Genomic DNA, 19,407 nt, shown 5'->3' with positions numbered 1-19,407 from the left:
TTCCCAGCCCTTTGGAGATGAATCTTGAGACAGATTGATTTAAATCATTTTAGGATAACCAATCATACAGAACTCTTCTTACCTTCTTATTCTCCATAATTACTGATAGAATGCAAACTCATGTAATCACACCCTTGCTTAGTGATCTTATATATCAAAATATAGTAAAATTGAGCTTTCAGTTTTTTTAAAAAAACAGCATTTTTTTAATCATTTTTTGTTGTATAAATCAGTGGTTTCCAGTCTTTTGGGATTTTATAGATGGTCCAGTAAAATTGCAGGGAAAATAATTTTGGAATAATAAACATGAGATTGATTTTGGAAATGACTGATCTAGAAATCTTTCAAAAAGATATGCTTTGAACAAGAGCAAATACTGACTTTTTGGCAGCAGGTAAATGGTTCATGTTTTCTCATTTTGCCATTTAATAGAAGGGTTTTTTTTGTTTTGTTTTGTTTTGTTTTTTTAATGGTACCAGGGATTGAACTCAGGTCTTTGTTCTTGCAAGGCAGGCAGCAGAACCGCTGAGCTAAATCCCCAGCCCTAGAAGGGTTTATTTTTAATACTAAAACTTCTATAATTTGTTGGTATTAAGACCATCATTTTCATATCATTCTATAATTTCAGTTGCTTGGATTTTCAATGTATTTTTCAGTTGTTTAAAAACATAAAGGGAATCCTTGAAAGTTATGAGCCCACATTGCTTTTTATTTAGCAGAATGTATACCTCACTTGGGAATTTTGTTCTTCTGGTTGCAATGATCAGGTGACCTTCAGATGGCAGTGCTTTCGTTTGAGAAAGATGATGACAGTAACGGACACATAGATTTCATCACAGCTGCTTCCAATCTCCGTGCCAGAATGTATAACATTGAGCCAGCCGACCGTTTCAAAACCAAGCGCATAGCTGGTAAAATTATACCTGCCATAGCAACATCCACTGCTGCAGTTTCTGGTTTGGTAAGCTTATTCTTTCAACTAAAATGTTCCATTTTCACTGCTTGTTTCCTGTCTTCCCCAGCATACCAACCCCAAATAATCTCTTACAGATAAAGGATAAATAATACAGGACCATATATATATATACTTTTTTTTTTTTTTTACTGGGGGTTGAACTCGGGTCCTTGCGTTTGCAAGGCACAATGGATCATATAATTTAAAATGTCAGGGTACTTCTGAAAGTAAAGTAATTTATTTTGAGGTTTTATGTACATAAATATTTTAACATAAAAATGTACTTGATAGATTATAACTTTTTGTAGGCAGTAACCTCAGTCATCTTTGTATCTCCATATAGAGTAAGTACTCTTTTCTTGAATAAAAAATAATTTCCTTAATTCTAAGTAATTCAGAATTAAGTTTTGGTTTCTGCTTTTAGAGTAGCAAGATTATATGGTCAAATTTACAGTTTTTAAATAATTATTTACTTTGGGCCAGGGATTTGGCTCAGTGGTTCTGCTGCCTGCTTCTCAAGTGCAAGGACCCAAGTTCGATCCCCGGTAACAAAAAAAAAAATTATTTACTTTGTATGGAACACATTGAAATTTGAAAGTAAAATACTAAAAATGTAGAGATCTATAAAAGAATTATGTATTACTGTAATCTTATAACTCCTTTTACTTTTTCAGAAAAATACTTCAGAACTTTGGAAACTTGAAAAGATCCAATTAATATCTAGAATAATTTTAGGCTATTTATGTAATCAGATGACTTTCTTTTATCTAGGTCGCCTTGGAGATGATCAAAATAACTGGTAGCTTTCCATATGAAGCTTACAAAAATTGTTTCCTTAACTTAGCCATTCCAATTATAGTATTTACAGAGACATCTGAAGTAAGAAAAACTGAAATCAGGTGAGTACGTAGCTTTGTTTCTCTTGTATAGTGAGAATAAGATCAAATGTTTCAGCTTTTAAAAGGGATAAATACTGGTGTTGCCTCTCTCTTCTGTATGTGTAATTTCTTGTCATCAGTTCAAGAATATGTCAAACCTCATCTTCATGGAGTATTTCTGGCTAAATGAGCTAAAGGAGTTTGCTCTTCCACACAGTTTAGCATTATACTGCATGGGCTCATCTGTGTCTGGGACCCAATGAGTTAGAAGGCACTGTGGTATCTGACTATGAATTATGCTATTTAGGGTCTCATTTTACAAACTCAGACAAAGGAAAATAACTCCCTGGGCGGGCCTCTATTTTTTACTTTGCAGATGGGCAGCAAACAAAAGCTCATAGAAAGAAATTATCTGGCAGGAATAGGAAAAAATCAGGTGTTTATACATTACTTATGTGAGTGCAAAAGAGAACAATTTGTAGTGGGGAAGAATGACACTGTATTTCAAATTTGCAGATACATGACACATCTTAAATTACATTTATGCCAGATAATCATTGTGTCATTGTTTATAATAGCCAGTTATTGGAACAACCCAGATATCCAGTAATAGTGGGATCCATCATCCATACAGTGAATGCCTCAAGCAGGCTACTTACAAAGAAAGGACAGCAGAACAGGAAGACAGTTGTAATGAGCCACTGACAGAATCACAAAGGCCAGATAAAATTTGTTAGGTGCTATGGAGAAATAGGCTGTGGAATATTTTATAAGTTGTGTGTTCCTTTTTTCACAAATTTCTAACTTACAAATAATGAGCTACAGGCAGTTTTTTTATTCTTACTAGAGGGAAGAAAAATTAAATATTTTCCTGAATATTTTTCTACAACAGAAATGAAATATCATTTACAATTTGGGACAGATGGACTATACATGGAAAAGAAGATTTTACCCTCTTGGATTTTATAAATGCAGTCAAGGTGAGATTCTTTCATTCATCTTGTTACTGCCTTTGAATGTGGTTTCTGTTTATAGTAGTCACTCCTTATTTTTGAGGGTTACATTCTAAGACCCCTAAGAGGATGCTGAAACTGCAAATAGCCCTGCCCTTATATTTCCCTGTCTTCTCCTCTCCATATATACCTATGATAAAGCTTAACTGTAGTAAGTAAGCACAGTAGGAGATTAACAATGATCATAATAGAGCAGTTGTAACTGTATACTGTAATAAAATATTTCAGAGAAGACCTTTTGTAGAGTAGATCTTAGTAATCTCAGCATGATTTATTTCCCCAAGAGGTTGAGAATTGTCACCGTTTCACTTAAAAACAAAAAACACTTTACAGCTATTCTTTAGCATGTCTGAATTGCCAGCATTCAACATTCTTGAACTTGGAAGTTATTATTGTTAAGTAGAAGTTATTTGAACACTTCAGCACTCAGTCTGATAACAAGACAGCGCTGCTGTGACTAGTGAGAGGCAGCGTGTACAGCACAGATGTGCTGAAATAGGGGTGATTCACATCCCCAGTGGATCAAAGGGACCAGTTTGAGATTTCATCCCACTACTCAGAATGGCACACAATTTAAAACTTAGGAATTGCTTATTTCTGGAATTTTCCATTTAATATTTTCAGCCTATGACTGCAGAGGGTGAAACAATAGATAAAAAGGACTACTGTGGTTTTTAACCTGTACTTTATTAGAAGTAATAAGTATTAGCACTGATTTGTTTTCTTTTCCCTTATCATAAAGCGTTTTCACCTGAGTATTTTATGTTTGGATAAGGCTTTGATTGTTTCTCTTTTGGATATTTACTTTTAGGAAAAGTATGGAATTGAGCCAACAATGGTAGTTCAGGGAGTCAAAATGCTTTATGTTCCTGTAATGCCTGGTCACGCAAAAAGATTGAAGTTAACGTAAGTAGTTTCAGCTTTTGTATGCAAAAGAATCAAAATGTAAGTAGTTGCACACTAAATCACATATAGAGGTATTAAAATTCAGGAAAAAACATTACTGTTCCATAATAATGTTAGTAAAGACAATAAATCTAAATCTGCCAGGGAAGAGAAGAAAAGGCCAGTGGCTGCCTTTTTAAGGAGTATCTCAAGATTATAGTACCCTTGTGAGTTTACAGTCAGCACTTCATGCAACAGGATTAGAAAAACTTGATAGTCAAAACAATAAATAAAAGCAGCCCCATCTCTTAGGTGGAAATGTCATAATGGGGCTTATGAAAATTCAGTGTAAAACCAACTGCTAGATAGTTATGCATCTATTCAGGAGATTTTTGTTCAAGGTGCCTGCAATGCCAGGTGCTGTCGCAAACTAGAATACAGTGAAGACCGAGCCAGAGTCCCCCACTGCTTGAGTGATCTCCATAGTCACCAGACTGGATCAGAGCTGGCAAGTGCTGTAGAGACAGTAAAGAAGAAGGAAGAGGGGAATGCCCGAATGGTGAGGCTGAGCTGTTACACTTAGTAATGCAGATACTCCCTCTGCCTGTCACAGTCTCATCCGGTAAAGTGGCACTGAGCAGAGACAGAAAGGAAGAAAGGCAACCAGAAAAAGCCGGACTCTTTACAATGGTCTGAGACCCCAGATGATCTGGTTCCTACCTTTCCCTTCACAGTGTCCCAGCATGCTGGCCTCTTCAGCATTATCTTGAACAGTCAGTCACTCCAATCAGGGTCCAGCACGGGATCTGTGCTCTAGTTGTTCCCTCTGCTTGTAATTTTTTCTGAGATGGCGACCATGTTAATTCTAACTCTTACCTTTGCACTTCCTGTAAAGGCCTTTCTGAACTGTGTTTAATACTGTCCCCACCTCCAGTCTATTGCACCCAACTTTTTGTTCTTTTTCTTTCTCATTGCACTCATCACTGAATTATATGGCTACCGAATATTCTTCTTTAAATATTTCTTTTCTTATCTTTGCCCGACTAAAACATAAGTTTCACAGAGGCAGGAATCTTTATTTGGTTTGGTCATTTTATAACACTTGCCAGTTTTAAAATTATGTTCATTTAAATTATCTTTTTCTTTAATTAAATAATTGAATTTATTGGTACATTTTAGGGATGCAGTACAGTTACATTCATTGTTGGGATCTTGTACCTCTACATGACAGGTCTTTGTTCTCATTTTTTCCCCTTGTCCCTGACCTCCCTTCACCCCCTCATCCCCTCCCCATCTACAAACACTTTATTTCCATCTTTTCATTATCTCACATTTTTTTCTTTTCCCTTATTACCCTTCCCCTACCCATCCCACCTTCCCTACACCTTTAGCCCTTGCTTCCCATTCACAATGTCAGTTAACATTTAAATTATCTTTACCTTAAAAAATATATTAGCTAAAACATTAATTTGCCTTAAATTGTTTTTCATTAGGATCCATAAGTATCTTTTGGATAATTTAAGTAGTTTTGGAATTCTTTAGTTGTAAGCTGCCTAGTTGAAAGTGGAATATATGGTCATGAGATGTATTGATCAGTGGATTTTAACATTTGCCTCAAATAAAAAAAATGTTTTTGAGAGTTGTCCAGTATTTGATGCCTCCAGCATGATATACTTTATGAATGATATTTACATTTTTATTACAGCGTTAATTTTGCAGGTATTTATTAAGTACCTATTAAGTGGCTGGACTCATATAGTCAGTGATGTTGCACTTAAGAACATGAGCTCGCTTAATGTGAAATAGGAAGAAAAGGGCTAAAGGTGTAGGGGACAAGAAAAAATAATGAGAAAAGTAAAAAATGGAAATAAAGTCTTTTTAAATAGGGGAGCAGGGAGAGGGTAAAGGGAGGGCAAAGGAATGGGGAAAAAATGAGAACCAAGATCTGTCATGTAAAGGTACAAGATCCCAGTGATGAAAGTAACTGTACTATATACTTAAAAAGTACCAATAAACTCAATAAAAAGGGCGGGGGGGAGAATATGAGCTGGCTTAGCAATGGATTCGCATGCTTATACAGCCACTTGTTTTGTCACTGAGTACCATCTAAATTTCCTGTCCACAGATATGAATGATTATGTACAAAGCTGTTGAACATTAAAATAGTTGGTTTATATAACAGTGTAATGGAATGGAAAAAATATAAATGATAGTCCTGTTAATATTTTCACATTATACAAATAGCCCTACTCTCGGGAGTTCACAGCCTCCTAAGGGAAATTAATGTTAAACATTAATTAAATGTAATTGACTCATTATAATAAAGACTTTTACAACACCACTAACTCAAACCTGTAGTTCTGGGTAGATTTCATTTACTCTAGCTTTGAAGAAAGAATACTCTTTGTTGCAAAAGCAACAGTTTGTACAAATGTGGCTTAAAAAGAACATGCATGGGTGCTTAGAAAGTGAGATATTTTGTGATCACCTCAAAGATGATATGATGTCAGTGAAGAGTGGGAAGAATGAAAAGTTATATACACAGCAAAATATCTTTGTAAAATGGAAAGAGCCATTATAAAGGATTTTTTAAATTACATAGTTCAGAGCCTAGCATGTAGTTGGTATTTACTAAATAATCCATGACATTGAGATACTAGACTAGGGCTGGATATTTAGTTCATTGGTTCTACCACCTGCCTCGCATGAGCAAGGACCTGAGTTCAGTCCCTGGTACCAAAACAAAAACAACAAAAAGTTAGATACTAGAATAATATCAAACTTATATTTTAAGGAAATTGTAACAGCAGCTATGTAGAGAGAATGGAGACTGGCAATAGCTTGCATTTGAAGATTTTTTATCTAGCTTGCTTTTTTTACTCTTTTCAAAGAAATGGTAGAGACCTTATGATGTCTCTAAACTTTATATTCCTGTATAGGAAAAGAATTGAATTTTAATTTTGTTTTTGTTTTTGTTTTTGTTTTTTGTTTTGTTTTGTTTTTTGGTACCGGGGATCGAACTCACGTCCTTGCGCTTGCAAGGCAGGCCACCAAACCGCTGAGCTAAATCCCCAGCGCTTTTTCTTTTTTTTTTTTTGTACCAGGGATGGAACTTGGGTTCTTGTGCTTGCAAGGCAGGTGGCAGAGCCACTGAGCTAAATCCCCGGCAAGAATTGAATTTTCAAAATCATTGCTGACATTTTGAGTCTGAGCAAATAGTCACTATTTTTTAGCATTAGCAGCAGCAATCTAGATTTGATTCACTCTTAAATAAATGAATCTTGAATTCAGCTTTTAAATAAAAATGCATATATAAAAGTAGATGGATTCGATTTGAAAGTAAAATAATAGATGCAAGTCCACATGTTCTGGTTTACATTTTTAAAAAATCTTTCTTTCATCTTACAGAATTATCATTGTTATCATTTTTGCTTTTTTTCCTTAGGATGCATAAACTTGTGAAGCCTTCTACTGAAAAAAAGTATGTGGATCTTACTGTGTCATTTGCCCCAGACACTGATGGAGATGAAGATTTACCAGGACCTCCAGTGAGATACTTCTTCAGTCATGACACCAATTAATAGAGGTGATCTTAAAGTTACTCCACAACTACATGGATTTATAAAGAGTGCACCTAATTCAAAAGCTTAAAAAAAATCAGCTCATAATACTGTGAATTTCTCTTTGAAGACGGCTTAATTTAAGGCAAACATCAGTAAGAAACTACGTTGAATAATTGGAAGACATTTTGGAACATAATATAAACTTGTCTGATGCTTCACACATGGCTGTGATAACAAGTAACTTTTAATTGGAATACCGTTTATAATACAACAAATTTGTGTCTTCAACTCTCTAGAAGAAAATGAAACAAAACTTGTCTGTGACAAAAATATAAAGAAATTGAAAGTAGTGAATGCAACTATCCAAAATATTTAATCTCTCTTTAAATTTTTTTTTTTTTTTTTTTGGTATATGAGACCCATTTTTCAGTCCAAAGATTGTTCAGCACCTTGTGTCTCTTATGTGATTGGGCTTTAAAGATTTAATACCATTGGAAGAGGAGAGTTAATAGTGGTAGATGAAGAGTAGAGACTGTAAATTGTGTGGTTCTACTTTACTGTCCTGTTACCTCTTCTAGTTTAAAGAGTTTATTATATCCCTTTCTCCCCCAAATCAGGATTTTTTTTTTAATATCATCAGTGTTGTAAGCCATGAGCAAATCAGATGACACGTGTTGACTTGAACTGTTAACAGTATTATATGGACTTGGATCACCCTCTTAGAAAATCCAAGAATGTGAACAGATAATGTGGATAATCATTTGAGCTTTAGATAAGCCTTCTGATATGGGTATTTTATTTATTTGGAACTCTAAGCAGTTGTGATCATACATAAGACTAAAATGTTTTATAAAGGGAGTATCCTCAAATAGATGCAAACAATTTAAAATATCACTGATAGGATCTTGATATTTTTTTTTCTTCTAGCAATCTAATGTTAAAAATGTATTTAAAGTAAATACAAGGGAAGTATATTGTTTTATTCCTCATAAAGGATAAAAAGATTTATTTTAAGGTCTTTATTGAGAGAAACTTTCTGTTTTCTAATAGAAACTGCTGCAGATATAAGTGCTTTCATTAAAACAAGGTGAAGTACTCAACACTCTAAACTCAGTGAGAGCAGCAAGGGATCCCTTTAGTCCTAAGGCTGATTTGCTTTCAAAAGCATTTGGCATTTCATACCCTTAGGAAATCTTTTCCCTCTAGCTTCTCTTCTGCTCTCCTGTCCAGTCCATTCCTAGGTACTTTGATACTAAAAAACGGATTCACTCCCATTTGATATCTCTTTATACTCTGTAATTACTTTCCTTTTCCACTTACAAATAGTGTTGTTGTTGTTGTTGTTGTTGTTGTTGTTGTTGTTGTTTTTCAACCAAGGGTTTTATTTCCTTCTTTGGTAAAGGTATCATCCAGTTGGAAAAGTGTATTTGGAAGTGGAGAGTAAATTTGAATAATTGAAAGATAACCTGCTCATTGAGAGATGGGAGAAAGTGAACAGCATGAGCTTTAAGAAAATAGCTATCTTAGAATAAATTAGTTTTTGATCCCCATATCCTACCCTCTTCCATTGTATGTATTCCAATGTTAAAAATTAACATGACCTAAAATTGAGCCAGGAGTATCAAGGCTCTGTTTCTTCAAATAATAGAAGATAAAAATAAAAAAGACTTTTGTATTAAGAAGCCATTTTCCACTTTCACTTTGTATTGTGCTCTTTGACAGTAACTGATATTTTCTAGGTAGACATTCAGCAGTCCTCAAGTTTTATCTAATAGCTTGCTTACATTGTATTTTAGCTAAGTGCCCCACATCTTTTTGGAAGTAAATTTAGGTCCAGACTATCGACTCATACTTATAGGAACTAATGCTTTAGCAGATATAAATAAAGTTAACAAGGACTAAGTTCATTTTGTGATTAAATCTGCGACCATTTTTTTCCATAGTAATGGTTACTGTTGTCCTTTCTTCTAGTTCTGCTAAGCTGGAAAGCCCAGGTGAAGTTAATGACAATTTTTCTCATTGATTTGTTTATTTCTGTACCATGGAATCAGTGTTGGTGGTTGAAATACCAAATGCAAAAATTTGTTACAATTCCATTGATTCATTTTTTACTTTAAATTTTAAAATAAATGAAAGAAATTTGAGAATATCTATAAAGTATATTCTCTAGTTGGCTCCAGAAATTCTGATTCTGGCATTCATTTTGTGGGTAATGTTGCTTTGATCTTTCCTAATTTTCATGTTTTGCATTTGTGGAGATAGAGCATTCATTAGGTATGGGGGGAATTACTTTGCACTGCCTTTGGTGCCTTGAAATTCTGTTGAAACAGCAGGGAAGGGTGGGCAGTGTAGCTTAGTGCTAGAGTGTGTGCATAGCACTGCACACATGAGGCCCTGGGTTCAGTCCCCAGCACAGTCATTCAATCACGTCAACAAAAGCAGAAAAAAAATTGTTACCATGTGAAACCTCATTTTGTAAATTTCAGGCTGCCAGTTGGGGATTTCTAAAATTCATTCCTTTGAGAGTTCAGAGCAGTAAGTCCTTTGTAAATCATCCCAGAGTTAGAACTTGTAGAATAATATCTTTATTTTGATATGTTGTCTTTAATGTTACGTTTTGGTAATGACAGTGTCAGAGCTTTAAAAAGTTCAAGGTTTTTTTTTAATTCACAATTTATAATTGGTAAAATGAACCTAGAGTGAGGGAGGAATAATTTCTGTTTACCTAATTTTCTCAACTACAATGAATATCATCACAGACTAAAAGTATCTATCTTAGTGTGTGGTTACTAGAGTGGTTTAACTATTTTCTCGAACAGATTCAATAACAAATCAGGAACTTGAGATCTTGGGGATCAGAGTAAATATCAGTAAGTAGTTTGTGTTCCCTTTTCTCTTTTCATGTCTGAAAAGCTTTGATTTTTTTGTTTGTTTGTTTGTTTTTAGTTGATGAGCTATATTTTCAAAAAATATAAATGCAGTAGAATACGTAAAATACAAATGCACAGTTTAAGGAATGATTTTAAAGTGACTGTGTACATAACCAGTCTTCACACTAATAAAACATGGGGAGCAGCTGATAGCTTCTCTATAGTTTCTTCTCACAACAGCTTCCTCACACAGCCTTTGGTGATGACCACTGCTCCACCTTTGGAGTTACTATATCCTTATTCTTACAGTGTTACCTGTGTATGTGACCTGAACAATGCCGTTCATTCCTCCTTCTGAACTGTATGTAAAAGAATCTTCCTTCCTTGGTGGCTTCTTTCATCAACACATGGGTTCATCCACATTGATCGTAGCTGTACTTCATTTGTCATCATTTCTGTATGATCACCTTTGCATTAATAACACAATTGTTAATTATTCTGTTGATTGTGCACAGTTGGGAAGCTTTTAGTTTGAGACAGTGAATTTCTGCCATAAAATACTAGAAGTAAAATTGCTTGATTATAGGTTGCTTGGTTTTTCATGTCTTAAATTTTATTAAATAGCTACAAAAATTTTCTTAGATTCTACTCTGTTGTGTTTAATTCTAATGTTAACAAGTTTTTTGATTTGATTTGGTATTGGTTTGGTTTGGATTTTGCTAATTTGGTTCATGTGCAGTTATATCTAATGGAAATATTTTTTTTGAACTTTCCTATTTACCAGTGAAGTTGAGCACTTTTTTATAAGTTTATTGGCCACTTTGACCTTGGTTTTTGTAAAATGTCTTGTTACATATTTTTCTCGTGTTGGCAGTCTTTTTCCTCATTAATTTATAAAATATGTTTGTGAGTTTTTTTAAAAAATCGTTTCCTGTATGTGTGATTATCATGAAGATACCCTTCTCTGTTGTCTCAGAGAAATTTGGTGTTTTATATTTGTTTTTAATTCACAAGGAATTTGTGTGTGATAGATAATTCCTCTCCACAGTTTACTGAAAAGTCTGTTCTTTTCTCTTTTTCTGCAGTGCCACAGAGTGACACAGGACTATATCCTTATAAATCTTTTTATGAGTTTTTTGTTCCTTTTCTTTTCTATCCCTGTGCTAGTGTCCTGCCTTTCTTACCATAGTTGAAATGTATTTTTTATAATGAGCAAAACAATTCCTCTTGACTTGCTGTTCTGTGCCTTGGTTATTCTTAGCCTTTTGTATTTTCAGTTCTCAAATTTCTAGTAGTAAATATGCAAACCTGTCAGACTTGCAGTTTCCTGGTATCTTACCAAATTTTAATCTCTTGTTTAGTCTATGTCTAGTAATTTGAGAGTCTCATCCTCCTGTGACTTTTTTTTCTTTTGTTCTTTCTATTCCTCATTCTTACTGTTAAACTCCTGTGTATCTCATTATGTTTACTCACTTGTCAATATTTGAAAACCTACTAAAATAATTTGATGCCCAGGATGATATTTTCATTCTCCATGTGTGCTCATTTGCTTCTTCCAGGTACCTTGGTACTAGTAACTCAGGATAATTTTGAGATTTTTCTGCACCTTCAAAGCTGAGTTAGAGTCTTAGTACTTATGTCTTATTCACTCTTTAAAGTTCAGCCCTTCAAGAACTGAAAGTTGAAGGTTTACCATTCTCAATTTGTCTTCTCACACATTTTAGTAATTTGTTTGTTTCTTTGGTTTGGTTTTTTGAGGCAGAGTCTCCATTGTAGTTCAGGCTGGCCCTGGCCCTGAATTCACTGTGCCACCCAGGCTGGCCTCAAACTCTCAGCTATCTTCCTGTCTCAGCCTCCCATGTGCTGGAATTACAGGCGTGTGCCAGCATGCCCAGCCATATTAGTAATTTGTAATTTGTTTGCTAAAATCAGTTTTCTGATGCTTTCCACCACATTTTTTTAAAATTTTTTTTCAACTTTTCTAAAGTTGTCTAGCTAGAATGTTAATCCAGATGACCTAGCCTACATTGTTTTCTAACAATTGATAATATATAAAATATACATGACTTTTTCATGCTGCTTTTGCATCTGGAAACTTAAATTCTAGTCATTTTTGTAAAATATTTATTTTAGATTTTTTTATAAAAACTTTAACTTTAAATAGGGACAATTTAGTGTTTTCTAAGATCTAACTTTTAGTTTTATTGATTCTTATTATGTTTGATTTTCATTCATTTCTGCTCTTAAAATAATATTTACATTTTTCATTTTTATTGTTTTTTTCTGGTTTCTGTCTTTAGATAAGTTACCTCATTCATTTTCAACTTTTTTCTAACAGGCATTATTGTAGTAGAATTAAATTTATAGTCTAGTTATGGTTCACAAGTTTTTTTATTAATATTGTTCATATTTGTGTTAGTTTTCTTTTGCTGTAACATTACCTGAGAAAACATAAAGGAAGAAAGATCTGTTTTGGCTCAGTTTCAGAGATTTCCATCCATGCTCAGCTAGACTCTGCCGAGACAGAACATGGTGACAGGGAACACTTGTTGAAACAAAAGTGGCCAAGAAGCAGACAGGGATCAGGGACAAAATACACCTTTCACAGCCATACCCCCGATGACCTCCTTCCTCCAGCTAGGGCTCACCTCCTCCAGTTTGCACTGCTTTCCAGGAGCCCATGAAGGTATGGATCCACAAATGAATTAATCTATACCTGGGGTGGAGCCTGCGTCATTCTCTCACCTCCTAAAAACCCTGCCTTTGATAATTGCTGCTTTCAACAGTTGAGCTTTTGGAGTCATTTAAATTCCATAGCAATATTTAATTAAACTAATTTTGGATTTTCATCAATATTTCCTTTGCTGCTCTTTGGTTCTTTTAGGAGAGTATGGAGTGTTAGCTGGGCATGGTGGCACATACCTGTAATCCAAGCACTCAGGAGGAGAGTGTGTGGTGTGATTAAAAAATATGGTGAATATTTGAATTTAGAAATTTATTATGATAAAAGACACTTTGCTGTTACTCTCAAAATATTCCCTTTTGTTTTAAAAATACTTTGCTTTGGTTCTTGCCTCTTTCTGAGGCAGTTCTGGAAGTCTACAGTTGTCTTCAGTTGCTTGTTATGGCTGCTTCAGTGACGTGAATTAATTCAAAACTTTTACCTTGTGTCATCAATTTGACTTTGAGGAAGAGCCAAAAGTTACACAGAGCTAGATCTAGTGAATAAGGTGAGTGAAGATATGCCAACATTTTTGTGAGCCTGCCTTTTCCTTGAATGGCATTCAGGAAATTACATTCACCATATTTTTTATCATCTCATAAAGACACAAAACAGAACTTTCAGAGCTGCTTCAAAAATGGCAAGAACAATAGGATAAGTGTGTTCATAGTGGGGGGAGTATTTTGAGTGGGATTAAAGGCAAAGAAAGTAATTTGACCATTAATTATATATTTTTATTGCCTCTTATATATCATTTCCAAACATGCAGTTTTTCTAATGATCATTTTTAGTTTAGTTTTCACTTTGGTTGAATTTTGACCACAATAAAAAATGAACTTCCTGGTGCTGGGGATTTAGGTCAGCGGTTCACTGGCCTGCCTCGCAAGTGCAAGAACCCGAGTTCAATCCCCGGTACCAAAAAGAAAAAAAAGAAAGAAAAAAAATGAACTTCCTGGTTTTAATCATTTGATACTAATGACTCATTTGTAGCCCCGAGTACGGTAATTATTTTATAATAATTTGAAAGCAGTGTATATTCTAGGGAGAAATCATGACTTCATATTTGTCGAGGCCCTAGACTTCATGGAACCAGAGACAAGCCATTCTCACCCATGATGAGTTTCTGACTCACCAAATTAATGATGATTTATGTAACTGAGTGAGGAGTTATACAAGATACATAACTGTAGGACAGTTGTATCATTCCCCACTTACATACTGTTGTGTGTTTTATTTCTCTTACGTATTTTAATTGTTGCCATGTATCAATGCTGTGATATTTTATTTGTTAATATAGTTGGTATTTGTATTTTTACACACATGAAACCAGTGTCTCTGCTCTTTATTCTTTTTTGTATCTAAGGTTAACTGCTATAATTTGAACATCTGTATCTCCTAAAAGTTTGTGTATTGAAAGTAAAATCTCCGAGTGATGGTATTAGGAATTGGCTCTTTCTTTCGGATGTGATCAGGCATGAAGCCCTTGTAAAGGAGACCTGAGACTTCGGAGGATACAGAGAGGAGGTGCCACCTTTGAGCACAGACATCAAGCTGCTGGTACCTTTGGATCTTCCACCACTCTGAATTGTGAGAAATAAAGTCCAATATTTATTATAAGCCAGTCTATTTATGATGTTTTGTCAAAGCTGCCTGAGTAGACCAAAAAACATCTGAGATAAATTTATATCTAAAACACTTCCTTTAGAATTCTGTTGTGTGAGAGTTTATAGGTGGCACAATTGTTCATAATTTGTTTTCTGAAAATATTCTGTACTTTGCCCTCATTCTTTTTTTCTTATTTTTGCCACTCTAGGCCTAGAATCTACTAGGCAAAAACTCTGCCATTGAACTATACCCCCAGCTCTCAAAGGTATTTTTGATAAATACAGAATTCTAATATGGACTTAAATATCTTTCAGCATAATGGAGATACATATTTTACCACTATCTTAGAGACTTTTCTCACTATTGAGACAGCTGTGAAGCTGTTTCTCTTGCTTCGGTTAGACTTGTCACCTTTGTTACACCCTGGGCTTTTGATTCTTGTCCCTTATCCCCTTCCTTTCCACTTCATTGCAGCCAACCATACTGTTTTGCCATCTTCACAAGAATTAATTTTAAAAATTTTTCTACAGTCATACTATATTTTCTTTTTTTTTAAGTTAAAAATTCCTTAATTTTTTATTCCTGGTACCACTACCACAATTTACAGGGCAATATACCTGATGTAATGAAAAGAAAAAGACAAAGCTACAACAGATAAAAGACCTCAGGAATGTACATCTAATTGACACTACATTGCATTAATCAATAGCTGCACTTTGCAAACTGTGGCTATGACAGTCCTGAACCAGAAGGGTTTCCTGTTTAAGCTGCAGTAACTTTTCTGACTATGGATCATCGTTCCTTCTGTGGCAGATTTTTACAGTTCCACTAATGCATTTGGGACGACTGTCTCAAAGTAACCTGCAGCATTCCTGACAACTCCTCGCTGTCTCTCCTGCTAAGAACTGTAGCCCTTTTTTGTTGTTTTTTTTTTTTTTTAACCTTCTGCTACCATATCCACCACTTCTACCACCAGAGCTTCTTCCACCAAAACTGCCCCCCTTCATGGGTCCATAATTTAATTGCTGTTGACCACTATAACTTCCAAAGTCATTATAGTTTCCACCACCACCACAGTTACCACCACCAAAATTTCCTCCTTCATTGTAACCATCATATCCACCACCTTGGTTTCCATATCCTGGCCCACCACCACCATAGCCTCCTCTACTACTGTAACCAGGACTACCGCCATAGTTCCCACCATCACCTCCTCCATAATTACCTCTGCTACCACCACCTCCACCACCATAGCCTCTTCCACCAAAGTTTCCACCACGGCCAAAATTCCCTCCACCACCTCCACAGTTTCCTCCACGACCCATGAAAGTGCCAGATCCACCTCCACGACCTCTTCGTGATCCAGCAGACTGCATCTCTTGTTTAGAAAGGGCCTTTTTCACTTCACAATTATGCCCATTTATAGTGTGGTATTTCTGAACAACAGTTTTATCAACTGTCGTGATCCTCAAAAGTTACAAAAGCAAATCCTTTTTCCCACTCTTTCGTAACTTCTATGGTTTCAATCTTGCCATACTTTTCAAAGTAGTCTCTCAAATTATGTTCTTCTGTATCTTCCTTAATACCACCAACAAAGATTTTCTTCACTGTTAGATGGACACCAGGCTTTACTGAATCCTCTCTGGAAACACCTCTCTGGTTCCACTACACGCCCATCAACTTTGTGTGGTCGGGCACACATTGCTGCATCCACCTCTTCAACACAAGAGTAAGTCACAAAACCAAAGCCCCTGGAGCGTTTTGTTTGGGGATCTCTCATGACCACACAATCTGAGTGTGCCCCATTTCTCAAAATGTTCTCTTAAAACTATCATCTGTAGTTTCAAAGCTCAGACCACCAATAAACAGCTTCCTCAACTGCTCTGGTTCCTTTGGATCATGGCCCTCCTCCCCCCAGCGGCGGCGGTGGCGGCAGCAACGGCCAGAGTCGGGCTAGGAGCAACCAGGAGGCGGTTTTACCTCATTTTGAGACCGGACTCGCCTCTTCCAACTCGAGTTCAATATATCATACTGTATTTTCTTACAATGCAGAAATATACTAAAATTTTTGAAATGGTAAAAATTTAAACTCTTTAGTCACGTATTTCTTGTACATATTTGGAACAATTCAATTGTTAGACCCTTGAAAATAACATGTGCTTCTTTTGTAGTCTTTAACATATTCACAACAGGCCCATAATTCATATGTCTCACTGCCATGCAGCTATGATTTGAAATGATTGAACCATTGGGCAGCTTGTACCACTGATGGTACGTGCATGACTGTTAGATTGTTTGTACCACTTCTCAGGGGGTCTTTGCTTACAGTAATGCAAAGAAAGGTATTGATTTGGCAGCCCAGAAGTCATCATAATACCGTTCCTTTAGGAAAAACATTAAAATGATATTAATCATTATGTAGTACAGTTAATTTATGGTGCAGTAGTTGTAAATGCATATTATATATACCCTTAATGGAGTATTTGTAGATTTCCCTGTTAAAATTTGGAGAATTAATTGATAAACTATTCATGAATACAAACAAATTTAATGAAATAAATCTTTGTGTTGATTATTGTAATGATTTTTAATTGGTTTGAATAGTATTCAGTAATATATCTGTCAGTAATTATTCAAATTCAAGCAGCTAATTAGATTTGATCCATTTATAGACTTTATTAGACTGATAAAAGTGATTAGATTCATTTGTAACACTAATGGTACAAGCTGCCTGATGGGATGATTATGCATGTACGATTAGCGATTCAAGCCAGTGGAAAATGTTAAATCAATTAACACAATAATATATATAAGGGTTCAATAAATGCTTATGTTGGTAGATTGCATCCCACCTCTCATCTAAGATTCTTCAATTGATTCTGTTTCTCCGTTTAAAAGAAAGCCTTACTTTATTTTCATATATTCTTCTACAGATCGTTTGCTTTAATATCACAGATTTTTTTTAGGTGTTTTTCAAGCTTCATTTTTAGTGGCGCATACTAAAAGGTAGGTTTCTGAGCCGACTCACAGAAATTCTAATTCAGTAAATCCAAGGGAGGCGTAGAATTCCAGGTGTTTTCAGGCATACCAGATAGCGCGGTATTATGGCTTGTATCTAGATGTCCCCCAAAACCTCATGTGGTCATGAGATGAGACTTCTCAGAGGTGGCTGGATTTAGAGAGTGTGATTCTGGGATTAAGAGTGTGTGATTACTAAATCAGTCCCCTGATTTGTTTGGCATGATTCTGAGTGTGGATAATGACAAGGCCCACCTGGGATGTGAGTGCTACCTGCCCTAAGGGCATGTAGTCTGGATAAGGGACAGAAAGAGGGCTACTGTGGTCACTTGCTGCTTCACTACTTTGCTTCCATCTGACTGCCATGAACTGTTTCTCCTCTACAGTAGCCCTCTGCCATGCCGCGCTTGGAGCGAGCCAACCATGAATTGAAAGTTGCAACCTGTGAGCTATGATAAACCTTTCCTCCTTTACCTTTGGGTGTCAGCATTTTGTTTCAGCAATGTTAAAAGTAACTAAGATACACATTTAATTAATTTGCTGGAGTGCTATAACAAATGGCTTTGTAACTTAAATAAAAATTTTGTTACAAGTTTAGAAGCTAAAAGTCAAAGATCAAGGTGTCAGTGAGGTTGACTTGTTTTATTTTTGTTTATTAGTATGTGTGTGTGGTACATAATGTTTACATTCCTTGTGGAAAGTTTGTACATGTTCCTAACACATCTTGATTCCTTATTTCATCCCCTTTCCCTTCTTTCCCTTCCCCTCCACCCTCCGTCTATCCTTTGATCCCTTCCCCTTTTTTGGGGGGGTACATTTGCAGTACATAATATTTACGTTCCTTATATTGAGCTGGTACATGCACATCCCAGGTCCTTTTTTTATCCCGTATCCCTCCATCTGTTCATCCCCTTCCTCTCTGAGAATGATCTATCTCCTTGCTGCTTCTTATGTTTTATTTTCTTCTTTATTTTTACCCTGGGTTTCTCATTTAAGAGAATAGAATAAAGGCCTTACCTTTTAATTTTTAGTTTATCCTTGGTTCTTGATTCTTAAATTGTGTGACCATCAGAATCACTTTTTTTAAAATTTTTTTCAAAGGAAAAATATGAAACAACACACCTGAAGTTTGATTCACTACATATAGTCTGGGGCTGAGGGATCCATATTTGTAGAAACTGAGTGATTATATTCAGCTCACACTGTGTCATTTGTAAAAGAATGTGGTGTATACTCTTAACAACTTTGTACAGATTTATGGGTTAATTTTGAGCTAGCAAAAATGTGAATGACACAGAAAGTAGTACATTTTATTTATTCTCAATAATAAAATATGTGGCATGTAGTCCTATTGAAAAAGAGCTTCATGTCTCTGGCTTTCAGGTAGACAAGTGACATTTTATGAATTGGTCAGATTGTATTCCTACAAGATCCTAGTGAGCTTTTAATTGAACTTAGGAGAGAATCTGCTATAGAAATTGTATAGGGGAAATGGATTTAACTGAAGCCTAGAAAAACAAAAACTCCCTTTAGGCGGTAGTATATGTTAATTTACAGCAGTGCATAGGAACGCATGTATTAACAAGTCACATCGTACTCATGGTTTGCCAGTGAGTTGGTTTCATTAAAATAAGTTAATAATTGTATACTGCATTTTTATTAGGGTACAGGTGAACAATTTGTAAATCAGGATTAAGAACGGGAGGTAATTCTTTTCAAAAGTGAGATACTCTTTTTAAAAATACAAATTGCTGCTGGGTGTGGTGGCACACGCCTGTAAGCCCAGCACTTGGGAGGCTGAGGCAGGAGGATCACTGTGATTTTGAGACCAGCCTCGGCTACATAGTGAGTTCCAGATAAGTCTCAACTATACAGTGAGACCCTGTCTTTAAAATATA

At 35.5% G+C, this 19,407-nt stretch overlaps 1 protein-coding gene and 1 pseudogene across 7 annotated transcripts in view; one reads left to right on the top strand and one right to left on the bottom strand.

The window, feature by feature from the left end:
* The window catches only part of Uba6 (ubiquitin like modifier activating enzyme 6), a 71,056-nt gene extending 54,838 nt beyond the window's left edge, over positions 1-16,218 (top strand). Inside the window, exons 28-35 of one of the 7 annotated variants that reach the window (XR_777738.3) lie at positions 768-961; positions 1,727-1,854; positions 2,726-2,813; positions 3,658-3,752; positions 7,177-7,317; positions 14,250-14,443; positions 14,700-14,756; positions 16,106-16,218. Coding sequence is in view for 3 of the 7 variants with exons in the window: in XM_033758825.1 (XP_033614716.1) it covers positions 768-961; positions 1,727-1,854; positions 2,726-2,813; positions 3,658-3,752; positions 7,177-7,312 (641 nt within the window). In the remaining 4 variants the exon portion in view is untranslated. Of the gene's footprint in view, positions 1-767; positions 962-1,726; positions 1,855-2,725; positions 2,814-3,657; positions 3,753-7,176; positions 7,650-12,645; positions 13,023-14,249; positions 15,001-16,105 lie in introns of those variants that run through there. The other 6 variants (XR_777737.3, XR_002024937.2, XR_777736.3 and 3 more) reach the window with 6 other exon arrangements.
* LOC104853277 lies at positions 10,507-16,519 on the bottom strand (annotated as a pseudogene).
* Between the last annotated feature and the right edge of the window lie 2,888 nt (positions 16,520-19,407).

The sequence above is a fragment of the Fukomys damarensis genome, unplaced genomic scaffold, assembly GCF_012274545.1.
Source record: "Fukomys damarensis isolate Sample0158 unplaced genomic scaffold, DMR_v1.0_HiC HiC_scaffold_35, whole genome shotgun sequence".
Taxonomy (NCBI): Eukaryota; Metazoa; Chordata; class Mammalia; order Rodentia; family Bathyergidae; genus Fukomys; species Fukomys damarensis.
The sequence above is the reverse complement of the archived record's forward strand: the minus strand, read 5'-3'. Positions and strand labels throughout refer to the sequence as shown.